This window comes from Cajanus cajan, chromosome 6 (genome assembly GCF_000230855.2).
Source record: "Cajanus cajan strain Asha chromosome 6, NIPB_CcT2T_4, whole genome shotgun sequence".
Taxonomy (NCBI): domain Eukaryota; kingdom Viridiplantae; phylum Streptophyta; class Magnoliopsida; order Fabales; family Fabaceae; genus Cajanus; species Cajanus cajan.
In genome coordinates, this window is record NC_138522.1 from 42,779,699 (window position 1) to 42,797,847 (window position 18,149).

The following is an 18,149-nucleotide window of genomic DNA, read 5'->3' on the forward strand; positions in this document are numbered from 1 at the left end:
CACATACCAAGATTATTGGATCCTAATGGGCTTGGTTGTGGGCCTAAATCCATTAAGATTAGTATAAATCAGTGTAATCAGCGACTGATAAAGGTACGTTTTCATAACTACCAATTTGATTAGCATTGATATCTCTGAGACCGAGAACTGACTTAAGCATTAGAGTGTCTTTTGCAGGTATCCTCCTCTTTCCCTATGATACATCATGGAAGACGAAGACCCAGCAAAAATATCAAAATTACTATAGTACCTTCGTGCAGGTACACATGTTGTTTTCTTTTATATTGTTGTTCTATACTATTTCAACGTTCAATTTCTTACAATTCGTACTTTGATACGATAAAAATGTTTGGAACATTATTTTCACTATTGAAAGATAAATATTCTTAAATAAAAATGGAGCACCTCTGTCATTTTAGTATTTAAAGACCATTGGTATCCTAATGGGCCCAATACCTTTTAACCAAAATCCAATTGCAGTCTATTTAAAGTTAAACCTGGATTATGTGCTGTTCAAAAGCATTTGCAGGATCCATCTGTTAAAATCAAGAGGCCCAACATTTTTAAGTAATTTTTCATGCAGTTAAAATAATATAGAAAAAATATTTGACAGGCGAGGATTTGTTACAGTTGAATAAGGACTCGTTTACCTGTGTTATCATTTTCTATTCCCACCCCATGTTTTCAAGTTTCTTAGCATATTTTGATTTGTCAAGAAGTTCAGGGATGAAAGTTGATTGTTTTAAGGCCTAGTCACAAATATCAGCCCAACCGTTTTTTTGTGTGAAATCAGCCCAACATTATATTACTACTCAAATGGGACTGGCTATAAACAATAACTAATACATTCATCCCAAAGCCGGTATAGGAAGAAAGGTTAAAGGAGAGAAAGTGAAAAGGAAGAAAAATATTTAAAAAGTGACATAATTTTCTAGATTGTTTTGTAAAAGGGAGAGATAGAAGAAAAAAAAATTCTTCTTATTTGATTATGTAGAAAGTGAAAAAAAAAACATGAAAATAACATAATTATCACAAATAAAAAAGATATTATAAATATTTTTATTAAAATAATATATTTTGAAGTTTTTTTTTATGTCGTGTAAGTCCACACCTCGATGATTTGAAAATATATTGTCAAATTAAAACATCAGGATAAGAATTGGCATATATTTAAAAGTCTTTATTATTGTTGCATCAAAACACTTCTATATTATTATTACTAGTGGAATTGAGGTACTTCGTGCTTTTATTAAAATAAATAAATAATAAAAGTATATTGATCTAATTAGTATTATGATTGATCTATTAGTTTCAAGTTTTTAAATTTGATTAAAAAATATTTTTTAAAATTTTTTAAAATAAAAGGGTATAATAGTTAAAAAAAGTAGAGACCAAGGTAGTTACCGAAAAGGATATCCCCTTTTATATATTAGTATAGATAAAAATGTGATTTGATTTTCGTATACTACTATGAACATAATTTTCATATTAGTTCAGTTCAAATGTTCAACAGTTGACAATTTTAGATATAAAAGAATAATTTTCCATCATTTGTGAATGAAATTAAGCATAGGGATAATTTTGTTTCAATTTAAAAATAAATTTAATTACCCTTTTAATCCTTAAAAACTCGTGAATTTCACTTTTTAGATTCTATAATTAAAAAAATTTAATTTTATGCATATCTTTTTTTTCTTTCAATCTCTATAATTTTATAAATTTTATCTTTTACTTTTTATAACACTATACCATAATAACTAAATGAAATAAAAAATAATATATACAAAATTAAAATAAAACATTTTAATTATAAAAATTAAAATGTAATATTCATAATCAAAAAGATAATTAAACCTAACAAGAACACAAGTTTCACTCCTTTTTGTCCGTTAATCGAAGGGTCATCTTTAATTGAGACCCCCAAAAACTTATTCCTTCTCCTTGTATAGAAGAACCAAATAGTAAAATATTATTAAAAATAAAATAAAATAAAATCTCCCCTCTTTCTTCTTTTCCTTTTCATCTAAACCAAGTACAACAACAACAAAAAGGCTTTTTTTTTGTTAACATTAAAAAATGTTATCAAACTACCTACTCTTGTTGACTATGTAGCTTTTTCTTTGATTAACAAATATTTGGTCACAAGGACTTCAAAGTCAATCCCTTTATTTTTTTAATGTACAGTGATTTCAACCTATTATTATTATTATTATTATTATTACATTGTATTATTTAATGTGATAGGTTAACAGTATATTTAATTTTAAAATATTAATAACTATTAGTATATACATAGCAACCCACATGATCCACTAGTGCTCCTTTAATGGTACGTTATAAGAATATTGCCACAGAAGGATGGCCTCACAGCATTGGGGTCGGATAGAATCTGAGAAAATTCTTTGCCTAAATGATAAATAATGGACAGAAATCGATATGAGATTGTTAAATTTTGTGCCCACTTTTAACTCAATTAAGTTAATATAAATTCGGTCTAATCAAGTTCGCGAATCTAACTCAGTTTTTCTTAAATGTTTGAATGGAATCGAAATCGTCAAATTGGACATAATTATAATCATCCTTTTCTGCCACATAGTTTAACAATTAACCTTACCCTACCACCTTATATCCTGAAATAAAAAAATGAAAATAAATAATGTGTGGTATGTGCATAATTTTTTGGTCATTACTTTGAAAATAATAGACTAATTTAAAATTAAGTGACTATTGCATGATTCAAACATTTGTCCTCAGGCACCTAAATTCATACAAAATAGAAAATCAAACGTATTGAAAATACAACTTTAGAATATTTTTAAAAAGTATTGGGTTGGATCATATTTTAATCAAATATAATCCTATATATTTTTATTTATAATTTTTATGCTATTAGTCATGTTTATGTTTTTATTATATAATAGAAAATTATCACAAAATTTATACTTGTGAAAATATAATTAACTAAAAATAACTTTTATGTAAAAAAAAACTAAGTATATATATATATATATATTCATAAAAAAATTATACGTTAATTTAAATCTATGAATTTTCACACTTTTCAAATTATGTAGAATTAGCATATTTCATAAAAGTTTTTAATTTAATAATTAAATTATTAAAATTTAATATATAGTGAGTTAATTATTAAGTAAAGTTATTTTTAAAATAAGTTAATCCATGCTCCTTCTCTCTCCTTCCTTCCTTCTCTCTCCTTCCTTCCTTCTCTCTCATACATATATATAAGGAGATATCCGTTTATTTTAAACCTACTCCCATTTTGAGTCAAGAGATAGATAAATAAACACATCTCATTGTACTAATCGAGGGCGTTTGTAGTGATTGAGGAGGTCGAAGACCAAGAAGTTAGTTATTTATCAGCCAAGCATTCTATAATAAGTCTATGAATTTATTTCGTTTAATAATTCATGTTTTACATAAAATTTTAACGATCTAATAATTAAAATTAAAATTATTAATACATAAATTAAATATGTAAATTTATAAATAAAAAAATTAAAAATTATTTAATATTTTATTTTATTAATTCAAATTAAGGTGTAAAATGATTTTATAATTATTTATTAATTTGGGTGAAGTAAGTTTAAATTAACTTATTCTTAAAATAAACGAATCTTTATTCTATATATATTTAGAAGTTGAAGTGAATAGCATTAATTAAATAAAAAATACAAATGAACATTAGATACATGAAGTATAATGTGTGTGGTTGTGATCTCTTATAAGTATCAAATAGGCCTATGATTAGAAGAATTGACTCAGTGATTGGTAGCGTGCAACTTATCTTATAGATCTTTCATGTACCAACATTTGGTTGTGGACATGAATCATGAAAATCCCACCGTGTACACTTTTGCTTGTCTTTGTCATGACTCATGAACATGGGGAGTAAAATTGTACATTATCTTCTTAAAAGGAGAACCTGTATATATTCATTATTAATGAACAACTGTTCCCTTGACATTATGGCTGAAGAGTCCAACCATGAACGAAAGGGATCAACGGCGTCATTCCGTGGAACACTTTCGGTAAAAAGTAACTATATATTGAAAAAGGTTATGGTTTAAAAGAAAATACCTTCATCAAGAAACATTATAAAAATAAAAATTCAAAGTAATCAAAATCATGATAACTTAGCTTCAAACCTAGACATTAATAGGATGTTTGGAAGATAAGAAAAATAATTAAAAAGAAGAAAGATATTATTTTTCTTATAACTCCATTAATTAACTCGAGTGTTAGGCTAAGTCTATTCATCCAAAGCCTAACATCCTAAAAATGTAGACAACCTCAAGTTAGAGGTACCAACCTGCGGAGAGTAGGGTGTGAAACAGAACAAATAAATGAAATAATTCCACTGTCTTTGTCTTCCACACGCAATGCTAAAATTTGTACATATTCATATCGCCATCCACCCACCACTTGTCCGTCAAAAGATGCCTTTCGTCCATTCTGTTTGCCATATTATGCCTAAGAGCTTATCTAACAACAATATGCTCTTTTTTCGTTTCTATGTAAATATACGGGAAAAGATACGAAACATAAAATAAAACACTTTTTCATATGTTATATAAATTAAAAATAATTGTTTTTTTTTTAAATTTTGTCTCATACATTTCTAACTCATAGGATAAAGACTTGCTCGCGATATGTATTATGGGTTCCAAGAATTTTTGCATGTATCAATGATTACTACCGTAACATATGAGCTTATTGTGCTTAATTATGTCAAGTTATCAAAAAAAAAATTATATTGTAGGAGATTTTAACCCTTCCCACCAACGAACGGCATTATATATTCCCTAGGCTATGTAACTATGTTTTATATGACATGTCAATGCCTCTTAATGAGAAGGTTAGAACCACCGGACATGGTCAAGTAATCAAAGTCTTGACAAACAATATAGGAACAAATGAACATTTATGATTTCTTTGACTTTGGATGGGGACTAAAAGAGAATGGAGAAAAAATAGAAAGGAATGATAAAAATAAAGGAGAAATAAATGAAAAGTTTCGTTGTTTCAATGAATCAAAAGAAATAAATAAATTATGTAAAAATATTTTTATAATAGTTAAAAAACTTTTTTTTTTCAATATAATATTTTTCTTAACATGAAATTGTTTATTATCTTTTTTTAAAAAAATGTATTATAAAAAAATAAACAAAAAATAAAAATCATTTCGTTTTTATTTCATTCTAATTTTTTTGGGGGAAGGAGCGGTGAGATGTTTTCTCTCCTACCATAATTACTTTTTTTTTCTCTCCCTGGAAATTTAATATTTTTATCCTATCTCCCTTCTCTCTATTTTCTTTCACTTTATTTCTCCTAAAATAAATATGGGGTTAGGCATGTGATAAATAAATTGATTTCATTAATTTATAACATTTTTTCACAGATTATTCAAATTACTAACGTTTAACATATTAATATAAGTAATCCTCGTTGATTTTAGGCATGTGTTATTGTCTTGTCTTGTGGGGGGTGTTGTGGTTGGTATATTGTACTCACGTTTGATTAATGATTAATCGCTTGAAATTGTTGAAAATCTGATATACGCATTTCATTACTCATATCGTTATATCACATAAATTGTGTATCTTATATGTTATGATGTTTATGGTATTATCGTGTAGAAATAATGTCTTGTACTTTTTATTTTATTTTACCCTGCGTTGATTGTCCTTTGTGTGTGGTTGTAGTGATAGTGTCATGTTTGTTTAAGGAATGATAAAAAAAATAAATAAATAAAAAAAAAAAATCTTAGTCACGGTTATCTTAAAGCAAGCCATATGTAATAAATATGTCTAACTAATTTATTGGATTAAAACTATTTCTTTCGCCGTTCTATTTTTTTTATTAAATTTAAGATAATGTAAAATTCAAGGAGTTGTAGTATTAATTAGACTAACAAGACATTTTAATGTATACAAGTTAATTTAATGTATTTTAATTCAAATAATTTATTTTTGGATATTATCAATTCAAAACATCTTAATAAACTTGACGTCTAAATTTAAATAATTTTTTTATATCTCACTTAATAATTTAAAATATCTAATATATTCAAGTAATATTTTTAAATCTTATATTATAATATTATTTTAATATTCTAGAAACAGATTATTATAATGTGTGGATTTTTTTGTTGTTTATTTTACTTTACAATATTTTATTTATTAAATTATTTGAAATATATATTAATATATATATATATATATAATTTTATTTTACAAATGCTAATCAACACTTTAACTAATATTTTTAATATATTTATGAATTTTTAAATATTTATTATAATATTATATTGTATTGTTAAGTGATAATTATATTCAATAATAGATAGATTGTAAATTTTCTAGCAGTTTTGTTTTGTACATTGATTTGAAAATTGTTACAATTTAAAACTATACCGATCTTAATAATAGTACAAAATAATATAATTTCATTATAAAAAAATATTTATTTCCTTTTTGGCACCAAAAATAGTTATTTCTTAATTACATTAAAATAATATTATAATTAATATTTAATTGATTGAAAATTATAATTTATATAATTATTTTCAATCAATTAAATATAAATATAAATATAAATCAATTATATAAATTATTTTTTTCAATCAATTAAATATACATTAATATTATTAATTATTTATAAAGAATAAAAAATTAACATTACACAATTCTATAATTTCAAGAAAAATAAAAATTAACTACAATTATAATATGTTAATAAAATAAAAAATCTAGTAGTAGATTAATACTATAAGTTAAAAAATTACTAAAATGATAATATATTAATAATCTAAAATAGTAGAAAACATTTATTAAAAAATAAATATAATAAAAATTCTATAAATTAGTAATGGGTCTGTTTGTTTGAATTTTTTCAATAGAAGTGCTTTTTTTTATTAAAATAAACTCTTCTTTATTTATTATGTATTTTTTAAAACTTATTTTTTTAAAATAAACAAATTTCTGCTTTCTAGGAAACAATTCTTATCTGCATTTTAAAGAAATGTTTATTTTAAAAGTACTTGTTTAAAAATAGTTATTTTAAAATTTAAACAAATGGACCTAATATCTATTGTAGGAGTACCAGGTCTAGACATTAATATATTTATTCTATATTATTTAATTAAAATATAAGATATTAAATTAATTTTAGAAATTTATATTTTGATTAATATTTTTAAAATTAAAAGAAATAGTTGTGAAGAAATAATTAGTTGTGAAAAAATTATGTAATTTTTGTACGAATTTAAAAAGAGAAATACGTTTTAACAAAAATAAAAGGCAAAGAGAACATGAGTTGTTTACTTGGAGAGTATTAAAAATATTTTAGGGAACTATAACTTTTTAAATAAGTTTTTAGGTCCCTTAAATTTGAAATAAATATGTTTTTAGTTTCTTAAATTTAAAATTATTATTTCTAATTCTATAATTTTTAATAATTTATATAAAATAAGATAATTATACATTATTAATAGGGATGGTAGTAGGTAAAATTTTTAAGATAATATTTGATAAATTCTTTAATAAAATTTAAGGACTAAAATAAAACTTTTTAAAATTATATAGATTAGAAAGATCAATTTTAAATTTAAAAAACTAAAAATATATTTAAACTTTAAAAATAAAATATAGTTGACTAACTTAAAGACACTCAACTTAAATTATCAAATATTTATAAGAGTATAATTTTTTTTAAAAAAATCTGTGACTTCTATTAATACATTTTAACTATAAAATTTATTTAAAAATATCATATGGATGTAAATTATAACCTTTTATTGACAATGAAAATTTAAATTAGTACTCCCTCCCAAATTTTATATAAGCAAAACATATTTAAAATTCTTTATCTTAAATATAAACAATTTTAAACCAAATCATTTTTATTTAATACTTTTAATTTTAAAATATTCATAAAACAATAAATGAAAATGTTGTATATAATAAATATAATTAAATATTTTAATAAATATAATATATATTTTATATAAAATCGTAAAAATAAAATACATTCAACAACCCTTTTTAAATATGTAAATTAATTCTTTTTCTCTTATGCATACACGCGAGAGTAGTATACTTTTATGTTTTATGTATAACATAAATTTGTACATCAGTTACAAAGACCAGTAAAAGAATGCTAACTAGCTAGTAGCTGTACTTGTCATTTTCACAAACACAAACAAAAGAAATATAAAATATTTAAGAAAAAATATTTATTACATAATAAAACGAAAAGAAAACTGTACATTTAAATATATTTTTAGTTTAAATTCGTTTTATCTCTCTAATTTAAAATTATTTTATTAATCATATAATTTTTAAAAATATTATTTTAATCTTTTAGTTCACTAATAACACATTTAAAATGATAAATTAAGATAATTATATAATATCAATTAAATTCAATGTTATATTTTTACTAATAAAGATATTAGTAGATTTTATGTGATTATATTTAATAATAAAAAATTAAATCTAATAAAAAGCCTAAAACATCTTTTTTCAAATCATAAGATTAAAAAAATTAATTTTAAATTTAATAAACAAAAAATAAATTCACGGATAAAAATATATTTAATAGAAAAAAAGTAATATAAATAAAGCTAATCACCTATAAATTATTATTGTAAAATTTTTTTACACTAGTAATCAATCAGATCTATTAATAATATCATATTATTTGCTTATTTAATTAAATTAAAATAAAAAAAATATTATTAACAAATCTTATTAGTTACTATATAAAAAACTTTATACAATATATAGTTGATTGGCTCGTATAAATATTCTGAAAAACATGAGTAAGCATCGTGATGTTATAATAGAAGATAGAAGTTGCATTATTGGAAACAGTAGTAGAGTTGAAGAAGAATCAGAGTTGCAGACATGGCCGAAGGAAGCGAAGCAGACCAAGACAAATCCATGAAGAAACTTCTCCTCATAGTAAACTGCGTTCTCCTCTGCATAGGAACCTCCGGCGGCCCCCTCATCATGCGCCTCTACTTCCTCCGCGGTGGCCACCGCGTCTGGCTCTCCAGCTTCCTCGAAACAGCCGGCTTCCCCGTCATGCTCCTCCCCCTCGCCGTCTCCTACTTCCGCCGCCGCCGCATCGCCGCCGCCGCAGGCGCATCCGCCAAACCAAGCCTCGTCTCCATGAAGCCCCCTCTCCTCCTCTTCTCCGCCGTCATCGGAATCCTCACCGGCCTCGACGACTACCTCTACGCCTACGGCGTCGCGCGCCTCCCGGTCTCCACCTCCGCCCTCATCATCGCCTCCCAGCTCGCCTTCACCGCGCTCTTCGCGTTCCTCCTCGTGAAGCAGAAGTTCACCGCGTATTCCGTCAACGCCGTTGTTTTGCTCACCGCCGGCGCCGGCGTGTTGGCCCTCCACACCAGCGGCGACCGCCCCGCCGGCGAGTCCACGAAGGATTACGTCATGGGGTTCCTCATGACCGTCGTCGCCGCCGCATTGTACGGCTTCGTTTTACCCTTGGTGGAGTGGGTCTACAAAAAAACCCAACAACCTATCACTTACTCTCTCGTTATGGAAATTCAGTTCGTTATGTGCTTCTTCGCCTCCCTCTTCTGCTTCATTGGGATGATTATAAACAAAGACTTTAAGGTACTATACTCCTTCTATAACTACTCACCAAATATTAATATTAATTCTTTACATGTTGTTACTAAAAACAGAAAATAAACAATTTTGCTGACCAAATTTGTAGGTGATTCCGAGGGAAGCTATGGAATCCGAACATGGAGAAGCAAATTATTATATAGTGTTGGTGGGGAATGCTATAGTATGGCAAGCATTTTTCTTAGGAGCCATTGGGGTTATATTTTGTGGGTCGTCTTTGTTGTCGGGTATTTTAATTGCGGTTTTGTTACCGGTAACCGAGGTTTTGGCGGTTATATTCTACAAAGAGAAGTTTCAAGCGGAGAAAGGGGTGTCTCTGTTCCTCTCGATTTGGGGCTTTGTGTCGTATTTCTATGGGGACATTAAACACGCGAGGGAAATGAAGAAGAAGAAGAAAAGTGAGATAGAAACAGTGTTGCCTCAGTATTCGTGACTGCAACGGTGTATGCTTTGAAATTGGTAGGGCATTCTTGAGGATAGGAACCCCTTTCCTTCTTTCGGTCACATTAATTCATCATGCGCGACAACATTGACTACTTTGGGTCAAATCCAACATCATAAGTGATAACTATAGATTCTTGTTTATATATGGTTGTAGTTTCGTCCATGAATAATAAATATGTGTGGTCAATTTTATCAAATAAGAACCCTATCCTGATTCCATATTGCAACCATATTGTTCGGTGCTCATACAACTCTCAGACTTAACATTTTCATTTCAACTTTAGTATTTTTAGTTTTGGAAAAATGTTGGTTATTACACAAAGAAATTTGAGAAAACTTTGTGTAAAAGACGAATACTCCTTGCTATATGAAGCCAAGCCATGATAATATAGAGTTGACATGTCACACCTTTCCACAAAAGTTAAACCTGTACCTCTCCCTTTCCTAAATAGAGGGATATTAAAAATCCCTGTACAATTTTATGATCAGTAAAAATTATTTATTTTTTAATTTTTTTTTAATATATCTTAATAGATCTGAACCATCTATATGCAAAATACGCCGCATGTCATTTGTCTCTTGACTGTAGTATTTAGAAGATGCATATGGAAGTATTAGAAACGTTTTTATATATACTAGGATGTAGATATTGGTGTTTCTATTAAAAATAAAATTAAAATAAAAATTAAATAATAAAAATATATTAATTTAATTAGTATTATAATTAATTAATTAATTATTTTTAAGTTTTTAAATTTAAATAAAAAATATTTTTTAATTTTTTAAAATAAAATAGTATAATAATAAAAAAAAGTAGAGCTTAAGGTAATTATAAAAAAATATATCCTTTTTATATATTAGTATATATATATATATAATAGTATAAATTGTAGTATTATTCCGTAAAACTCATAAAATCCGATCCATCTAATGAAAGTTACTTGAAAAATCAGTTTTTTATGTTCCTTTTCCTCTTATATAATTACCTCTTAAATAAAAGTTAAATGAATGCATGAATATTAAATTTCATTTGCCTACCTTGTTCAGAATATAATAAAATAGAATGGAAATTAATATGAAACATTTTATTTTGTATTCCACCTAATATTCATCTCCTTTTTTTCTTATCTAGTTCAAGGTATAAAAAAAATAATTTTATAATTTATTTGTTATAGACCGATTTAACAAATTTTTAAACCTAAAACAAACTTTAGAGTTAATGTCTTTTTAAACTAATAACAACGTTTTTTGATTAAAAAAATTATAAATTTGGGGCCTTAGAAAAGTAATGACTAATGAATAAAATTTTTGACTTCTTTTACTATTAAAATAATGACTAATTAATTTTTAAGAGCAATAAAAATTAACATATTTCTAGTCCTAAAGTCAACTTTCTTTGAGGTTGAGATTTTTGAAAATTAAATAAAAATATTTTTTTGTATAAAAAATTAATGGCTAATTAATTTTTTTGACTAATAAAATTAATAATTATTAATTTTTTTTAATTGAAAGAGAGAGTGAGAAATGGAAACTTTTAGAGCAATTATAATGGGAGTTGCTTGTCCCATGAAGCAACTTAAGCCCCGGTTTCTTGTCATTGGAGGACTCTGACGTGGCAACATGAGTTGCTTGAAGAAGAGAGAGAGTTGTTTCTTCAAGCAACCGTTCCTTACCAAATTTCAAGAAGATCTTATTAAACATATTTAGGAACGTTTCGAAAATAATAATGATGAAAATTAATTTCATATAATGTCTATGTATTTATTGTTGCCTTATTTTACTTTTAATATATACTTATTATGTATTTTTTCTCGTAATTTATTTTCTTTCATTGTAGTGCAATTATTCTTTTTAATAAAAATTTAAAATTAGTTCATAAATGATTAGAAAAAAAATTCTAAAAGTTGAATTTCTTAAAGTTTCTTACCATTTGAGTAAATTTGTTTTTGAGTTGTTTAATACTGACATGACACATTCAGGGCCACTTTTTTCATTTTTCAATGCATGAAGCAACTCAAATGAGTTGCTTCCAAAATTAAATGTAGTTTTTGAACCAATAAGGTACAAACCTCATTCATAAAATAAAAATTAGTTTTTTTAACTTAAAAAAATAATTACCACTACACTAAACTTACTAATAATAAAATTCACCAAAAAAAATGTACTAATAATATGATAGTGTTTGATAAGAGAAGAGTGGTGAATTCTTTTATAAAAAAAATTGGTTCAATTTTTAAGAAAGAAAGATAATGAAGTAGAGCAAGAACAAAATTCTTTCTCATTTGAGTGTATTATCTTAAAATATCTTTATTTATATTTTTGAATTTAAAATTACAAGATAAAATAATTTTTTAATTTCTTTCTTTTAGCTATAAATCAAATAAGAAAAGAACCATGTTTGCTTTACATTAAAATTCTTCCACCCCTTCTTTTTAACCAAACAAAAATTCTTACCATTCACCTCTCAATTAAAATTTCTCACGTCTTTTTTTAAGCCAAACAACCCCTAAAATTATATAAATAAAAATACTAAATAATAATGTCTTATGTAGAAGTAACAAAACAAATTATTCAACTCATAACAATATGCTTTATGTGTTTTTGCATGTTATAATAAGTTACCTAAAAAGTCTAAATTTAAGCATATTTAAATAAGGTGGATGTAACATAGTTTGAATTTTAATTTATCAGTAATTATATGTTATATGATGATTAATTGTTGAATATTGTAATTCTTGTTGTTTTAGAGCTCTAGAGTCAAGAGACCTTTAAGAGTTATGTTGGTTGAGGTAGTTTTTGTTAGAGTTAAGTTGGTCCAACTTGAAGAAAGGTATATAAGATTTTTCTTACGACACGAATCTCATAAGTTCAGTTCTTAAGAAAGTTAGTGAGATAAATTTTGGAACCGAAAAAAATCCTTATTTCCTTTAATTCTTTAGGAACCTTATAAATCCTTCCCTCAGCTAGGCAATGACAATAGATCTTTGAATTTGAAGCTTGGAGATTGAGAATTCAAGTTGTGAGTCGTGCAAAGAAGTCGTGTTCTTCTTCTTTTTTCCTTATCTCTTCTCATTTTGGAGCGATTTGAGGTAAGAAAAGTTTGTGATTAATGAATTGTTGAGTTGTACTTCTTGTATGCTAATTGAATGCATCATAATTGCTCGAGGAACTCTCTGACTTAGTGACGTTGGGCATAGGTGGAAAGAGTGTCAGGCTTGACCAAAATAGTGACTCTCTTCCTAAACAACATCGAACACAAGTTTAGTAGCATCAGAATTGAGTCAAGTATAGACTCTCTGTCTAAGTGAGGTCGGGTGTAAGATTATCTATGTCAAGTGAATTGACTTAGAGGCTCTCTACCTCATCCATCTTGAATGTAGGATGGCTTGACACTAGGCATGAATGAGCTAGGTGTTCTTTGCCTCAATTGACGTCGGGATGGGAAGAATCACGCTGAGCGTGATTGGTAGGATGAAAAACTTGTCAGAAATTACTTGAGTGTTGAGAACTTTTGAAGTGTAACTCTTTTTTACATGTCATATGATGTTGTATGACTTTAATCATTATGCATTGATCTAGGATAATGTGTAGTGATGTTATAAGTTGCTAAGTTGCAAGTTGATGGTTGATTTTAAGTTGATTAAGTTGTAAAGGTGTGTTGTTTGAAGTTGACAATTGTTTGAAGTCGTTAGGTTGTTAAACATGTGTTGAAATAATACATGTCTCAGTTTAAATACATAAAAATTAAAGGAAGTAAAGTATTTGAGAAATTAAAATATCATGTTTATATGGTGCTTAAAGAGACCAAAGTTGAGCAAATGGACACTTGTTTTTTTAAGTTGTTTCATCTAGGTTTTATATGAAACCGTATGGAACCAAGTTGAGTCACACATGTATAAATTGACTAATTGAGTAAGGTATAAAGTTGAGGGTTAAGATCCTTAATCGATTATTGGAAAGGTGCATATTATTTGAAGGGTAATCAACTGACTAATCTCATAAGAGACTTAATTATGCATTTTAAGATCATGGTTGACTCAAATCCAAGTTGTTTTACCCTGATAGTAGTACTAGTTTTTCTTAGTTTAAGTAACAAAACCTGATAAATCAATTATAGCCACTATGCCAACTGTTAGCTATTGTTTTTGGTTTTATATCAATCATTATGGTTTGTTAGGACCAAAGCCACTTAAACTATTCACCTCAGTTGTAGGAGATCTTTATTAGTTGATACGCATGACGATACATCCATCGTTCATTTGTGTAGCAATTGATATTATTTGTTTAACAATTGCTCAATTGTTGATTCTTATTATCGGTTGTTTAGATATTATTAAGTTGTGGTTGAAGTTGTGAAAGTTGTTTATCATTTATTATGTGATGCTTATATGATGATCAATTATTAATAGATTTTATTCTGTTGTTATTATAAATCATTGGTGTAAGATTTCAGTTGATGTTGTTCTTGAACTAATCCTTGCATTAAACAACTTATGTTAACTTTTTCACAAGTTTAACCCTTTATTTTTCATACTATTGGATTGTAATGATTATATTTAGTATGAGATTAGGACAAGATTAGTAGAATGACTTGATTGATCGGTGGAGGATCATACTAGTTATGAACTGATTTTGGTGATACTACTTTGTGTATAGTAGTATACAATTTGTGTATATTGTATATATGTATAGAATATATATGTAACATTATAAGGTGTTTTTTATTTCAATTTTATAAGTAGGAAATGTTTTATGATTTCTGCATCATATATATATATATATAAAAATATATATATCCAGGTGATTGTTGTATGAGAATTTTAAAATAGTTGAATTTATTTATGTTTTTCATTACATAATAATTATACTATATTAAGTGTAATAACTTATAGATTGCTATAATAAAAATTAAAATTTTATTAGATTTTTGCGTGATAACTGATAAACAACCTAAACTAATTAGTTTATGACCAAATTAGGTTAAAAAAAAACACATTCAATTCAGACCGAAAATTAAGCCTAAATCTCACATTTTATATCAAGCCAATTAATTCGGACCTTCCCGATTCATACATATGACCCAGTTGACCATTTCTGACCTATATTTGGACGGCCTGTTTCATTATATATACTATAATTATAAATATTATAATGATGATTTTGCTCAAAACTTTATACCATCTTGAAACCTCATTCTGTTATGTTTTACGAAATATTGAATTAATATATAAAATAGACGTAATGTCAAGTAATGGCTTAGTCAAAATATAATAAAATTGGTATATTGGGGCCGGCATGTTCTTCCAATCACATTTATACACAAAACACTGCGTGTATAGAAATGTGTGTATGATTGTAATTAATACAATGCCCTACGTTGCATGGTTGTGTAGCATGGTAGTGACATTGGGCTTCTTTTCGGAGTACTGTGAATGTGTAACAAAATTTTAATATTTATTCAAAAAAAATATTATAACATCAGCTTTTATATTTTATTTTTTTAATTATTTAGTAATATCTTACTAATTAGATAATATTATTCCATAATTATGATTCTTCAAATTCTCATGAATATAATCATTCTGCAGTTGGATAAACTCGATCGTGAAGAAAAACAAAAAGAAAGAGATGACCATGTTTATGATTCATTGCCTTAATGCTTGGACGGTTCTACCGGATAGCATAAAGTTTGATATGAATAATAGTCATGGGTTGGATATGGTTGCTAATGCCATGCAATGACAGCTATTTAAGGATTGACTTAATGGTGATGACGAGACAGTAATGCCTCCATTTTCATCTGGAGATTCTAATTAATCTTCAATTCCAAACTGACTTTAGGCTTAATTTGTTACCACTACACCAAAATTAATTTTTTTTGCAATTAATTTATTATATAACAGCTATATAAATGACCATTATTTTTTTACTAGCATTTAAATAAAGACTGGTGTATCCAGTGTCGCTAATACTATTACCGGCATTTATATAAAATGCTGGTAAAGATCTACTAAATTGTCGAAAAAACTTATTTTTTTAGTGGTAATTCTAGTAGCTAAAAGTTATTAAAAGTTATTTTTTTCAATTGTCTTATTTACTTTAAATAATTTATTCTTATAATTTTTTTTTCTAAATTCATAACTTATATACTTTTTTTTTTATATTTACTCGATGTGAGATTTGTAAGATGAGAGTTGTCTTTTAATTATATATTTTTTAATTTTCTTGTCTCTTAAGAAATGTGAGATTTATAAGATGAAAGTTGCTCTCTAATTATTTTATAACACTATTGAATTTGGTAATAATGGGTGATTTGATACCAATTTAGAATAGTAAATTAGGAGTCAACCCTATATAAATGAACCTGTAAGGTGATAGCTATTACTCACTTATATATTATTTAATTATTTTATTTCTAATCGATGTGGGACTTAAGTTTTTTCTAATAAATAATTGTCGCTAATAATTAACTTTAGTGTAATATAAATATATTTTTGTGGTTATTATATATTAGCCATTAATATTTTTATATATGACAGCAATTAAATTATTATCATTAAATAATTGTCGTTAATAACAAATTTTGTTGTAGTGTACCTTGAATAAAGCATGTGCTTGTTGGTCCTTTAGGGATCATGTTTCAGTTTTAAATTAATAGTCTAAAATTTTACATTTTCCTGTCCTTATGTGTAAATTTAAAATGACAATGATAAGTCATTACACTCTAATCTTCACATGTTTATTTTCTATATCATTAATGTGCGTGGTTTAGCTCATGTAGCGGTAGGGATATATAAATAACATTTATTTCTTTCATTGCCTATTTATTTTTTAATTTTTTTTTAATATATCTTAATAGATCTGAACCGTCTATATGCAAAATACGCCGCATGTCATTTGTCTCTTGACTGTAGTATTTAGATGATTCATATGGAAGTATTAGAGGATCTCTGAGACTGTTTATAAGCAACTCTCATTGCATATATTTTTAGAAATATTTTTATATATTAGGATGCAGATATTGATGTCTCTATTAAGAATAAAATAAAAATAAAAATTAAATAATAAAAATATATTAATTTAATTAGTATTATAATTAATTAATTAGTTTTAAGTTTTTAAATTTAAATAAAAAATATTTTTTTTAATTTTTAAAAATAAAATAATATAATAATAAGAAAAAGTAGAGCTTAAGGTAATTATAAAAAAATATATCCATTTTATATATTAATATATATATATATATATATATATATATATATATATATAATAGTATAAATTGTAGTATTATTCTGTAAAACTCATAAAATCCGATCCATCTAATGAAAGTTACTTGAAAAATCAGTTTTTTATGTTCCTTTTCCTCTTATATAATTACCTCTTAAATAAAAGTTAAATGAATGCATGAATATTAAATTTCATTTGCCTACCTTGTTCAGAATATAATAAAATAGAATGGAAATTAATATGAAACATTTTATTTTGTATTCCACCTAATATTCATCTCTTTTTTTTTCTTATCTAGTTCAAGGTATAAAAATAATAATTTTATAATTTATTTGTTATAGACCGATTTAACAAATTTTTAAACCTAAAACAAACTTTAGAGTTAATGTCTTTTTAAACTAATAACAACGTTTTTTGATTAAAAAAATTATAAATTTGGGGCCTTAGAAAAGTAATGACTAATGAATAAAATTTTTGACTTCTTTTACTATTAAAATAATGACTAATTAATTTTTAAGTGCAATAAAAATTAACATATTTCTAGTCCTAAAGTCAACTTTCTTTGAGGTTGAGATTTTTGAAAATTAAATAAAAATATTTTTTTGGATAAAATTTTTAATGGCTAATTAATTTTTTTGACTAATAAAATTAATGATTATTAATTTTTTTTAACTGAAAGAGAGAGTGAGTAATGGAAAGTTTTAGAGCAATTCCAATGGGAGTTGTTTGTCCCATGAAGCAACTCAAGCCCCGGTTTATTGTCATTGGAGGACTCTGACGTGACAACATGAGTTGCTTGAA

The 18,149-nt window shown here is 26.0% G+C and overlaps 1 protein-coding gene across 1 annotated transcript; it reads left to right on the forward strand.

The window, feature by feature from the left end:
* The first annotated feature begins 8,832 nt into the window (after window positions 1–8,832).
* LOC109802414 (purine permease 1) lies at window positions 8,833–10,351 on the forward strand. Its single transcript, XM_020363781.3, has 2 exons — window positions 8,833–9,662; window positions 9,766–10,351. The coding sequence occupies exons 1-2, from the start codon at window positions 8,928–8,930 to the stop codon at window positions 10,108–10,110; spliced, it is 1,080 nt and encodes a 359-aa protein (XP_020219370.1). The 5' UTR covers window positions 8,833–8,927; the 3' UTR covers window positions 10,111–10,351.
* The last annotated feature ends 7,798 nt before the right edge of the window (window positions 10,352–18,149 follow it).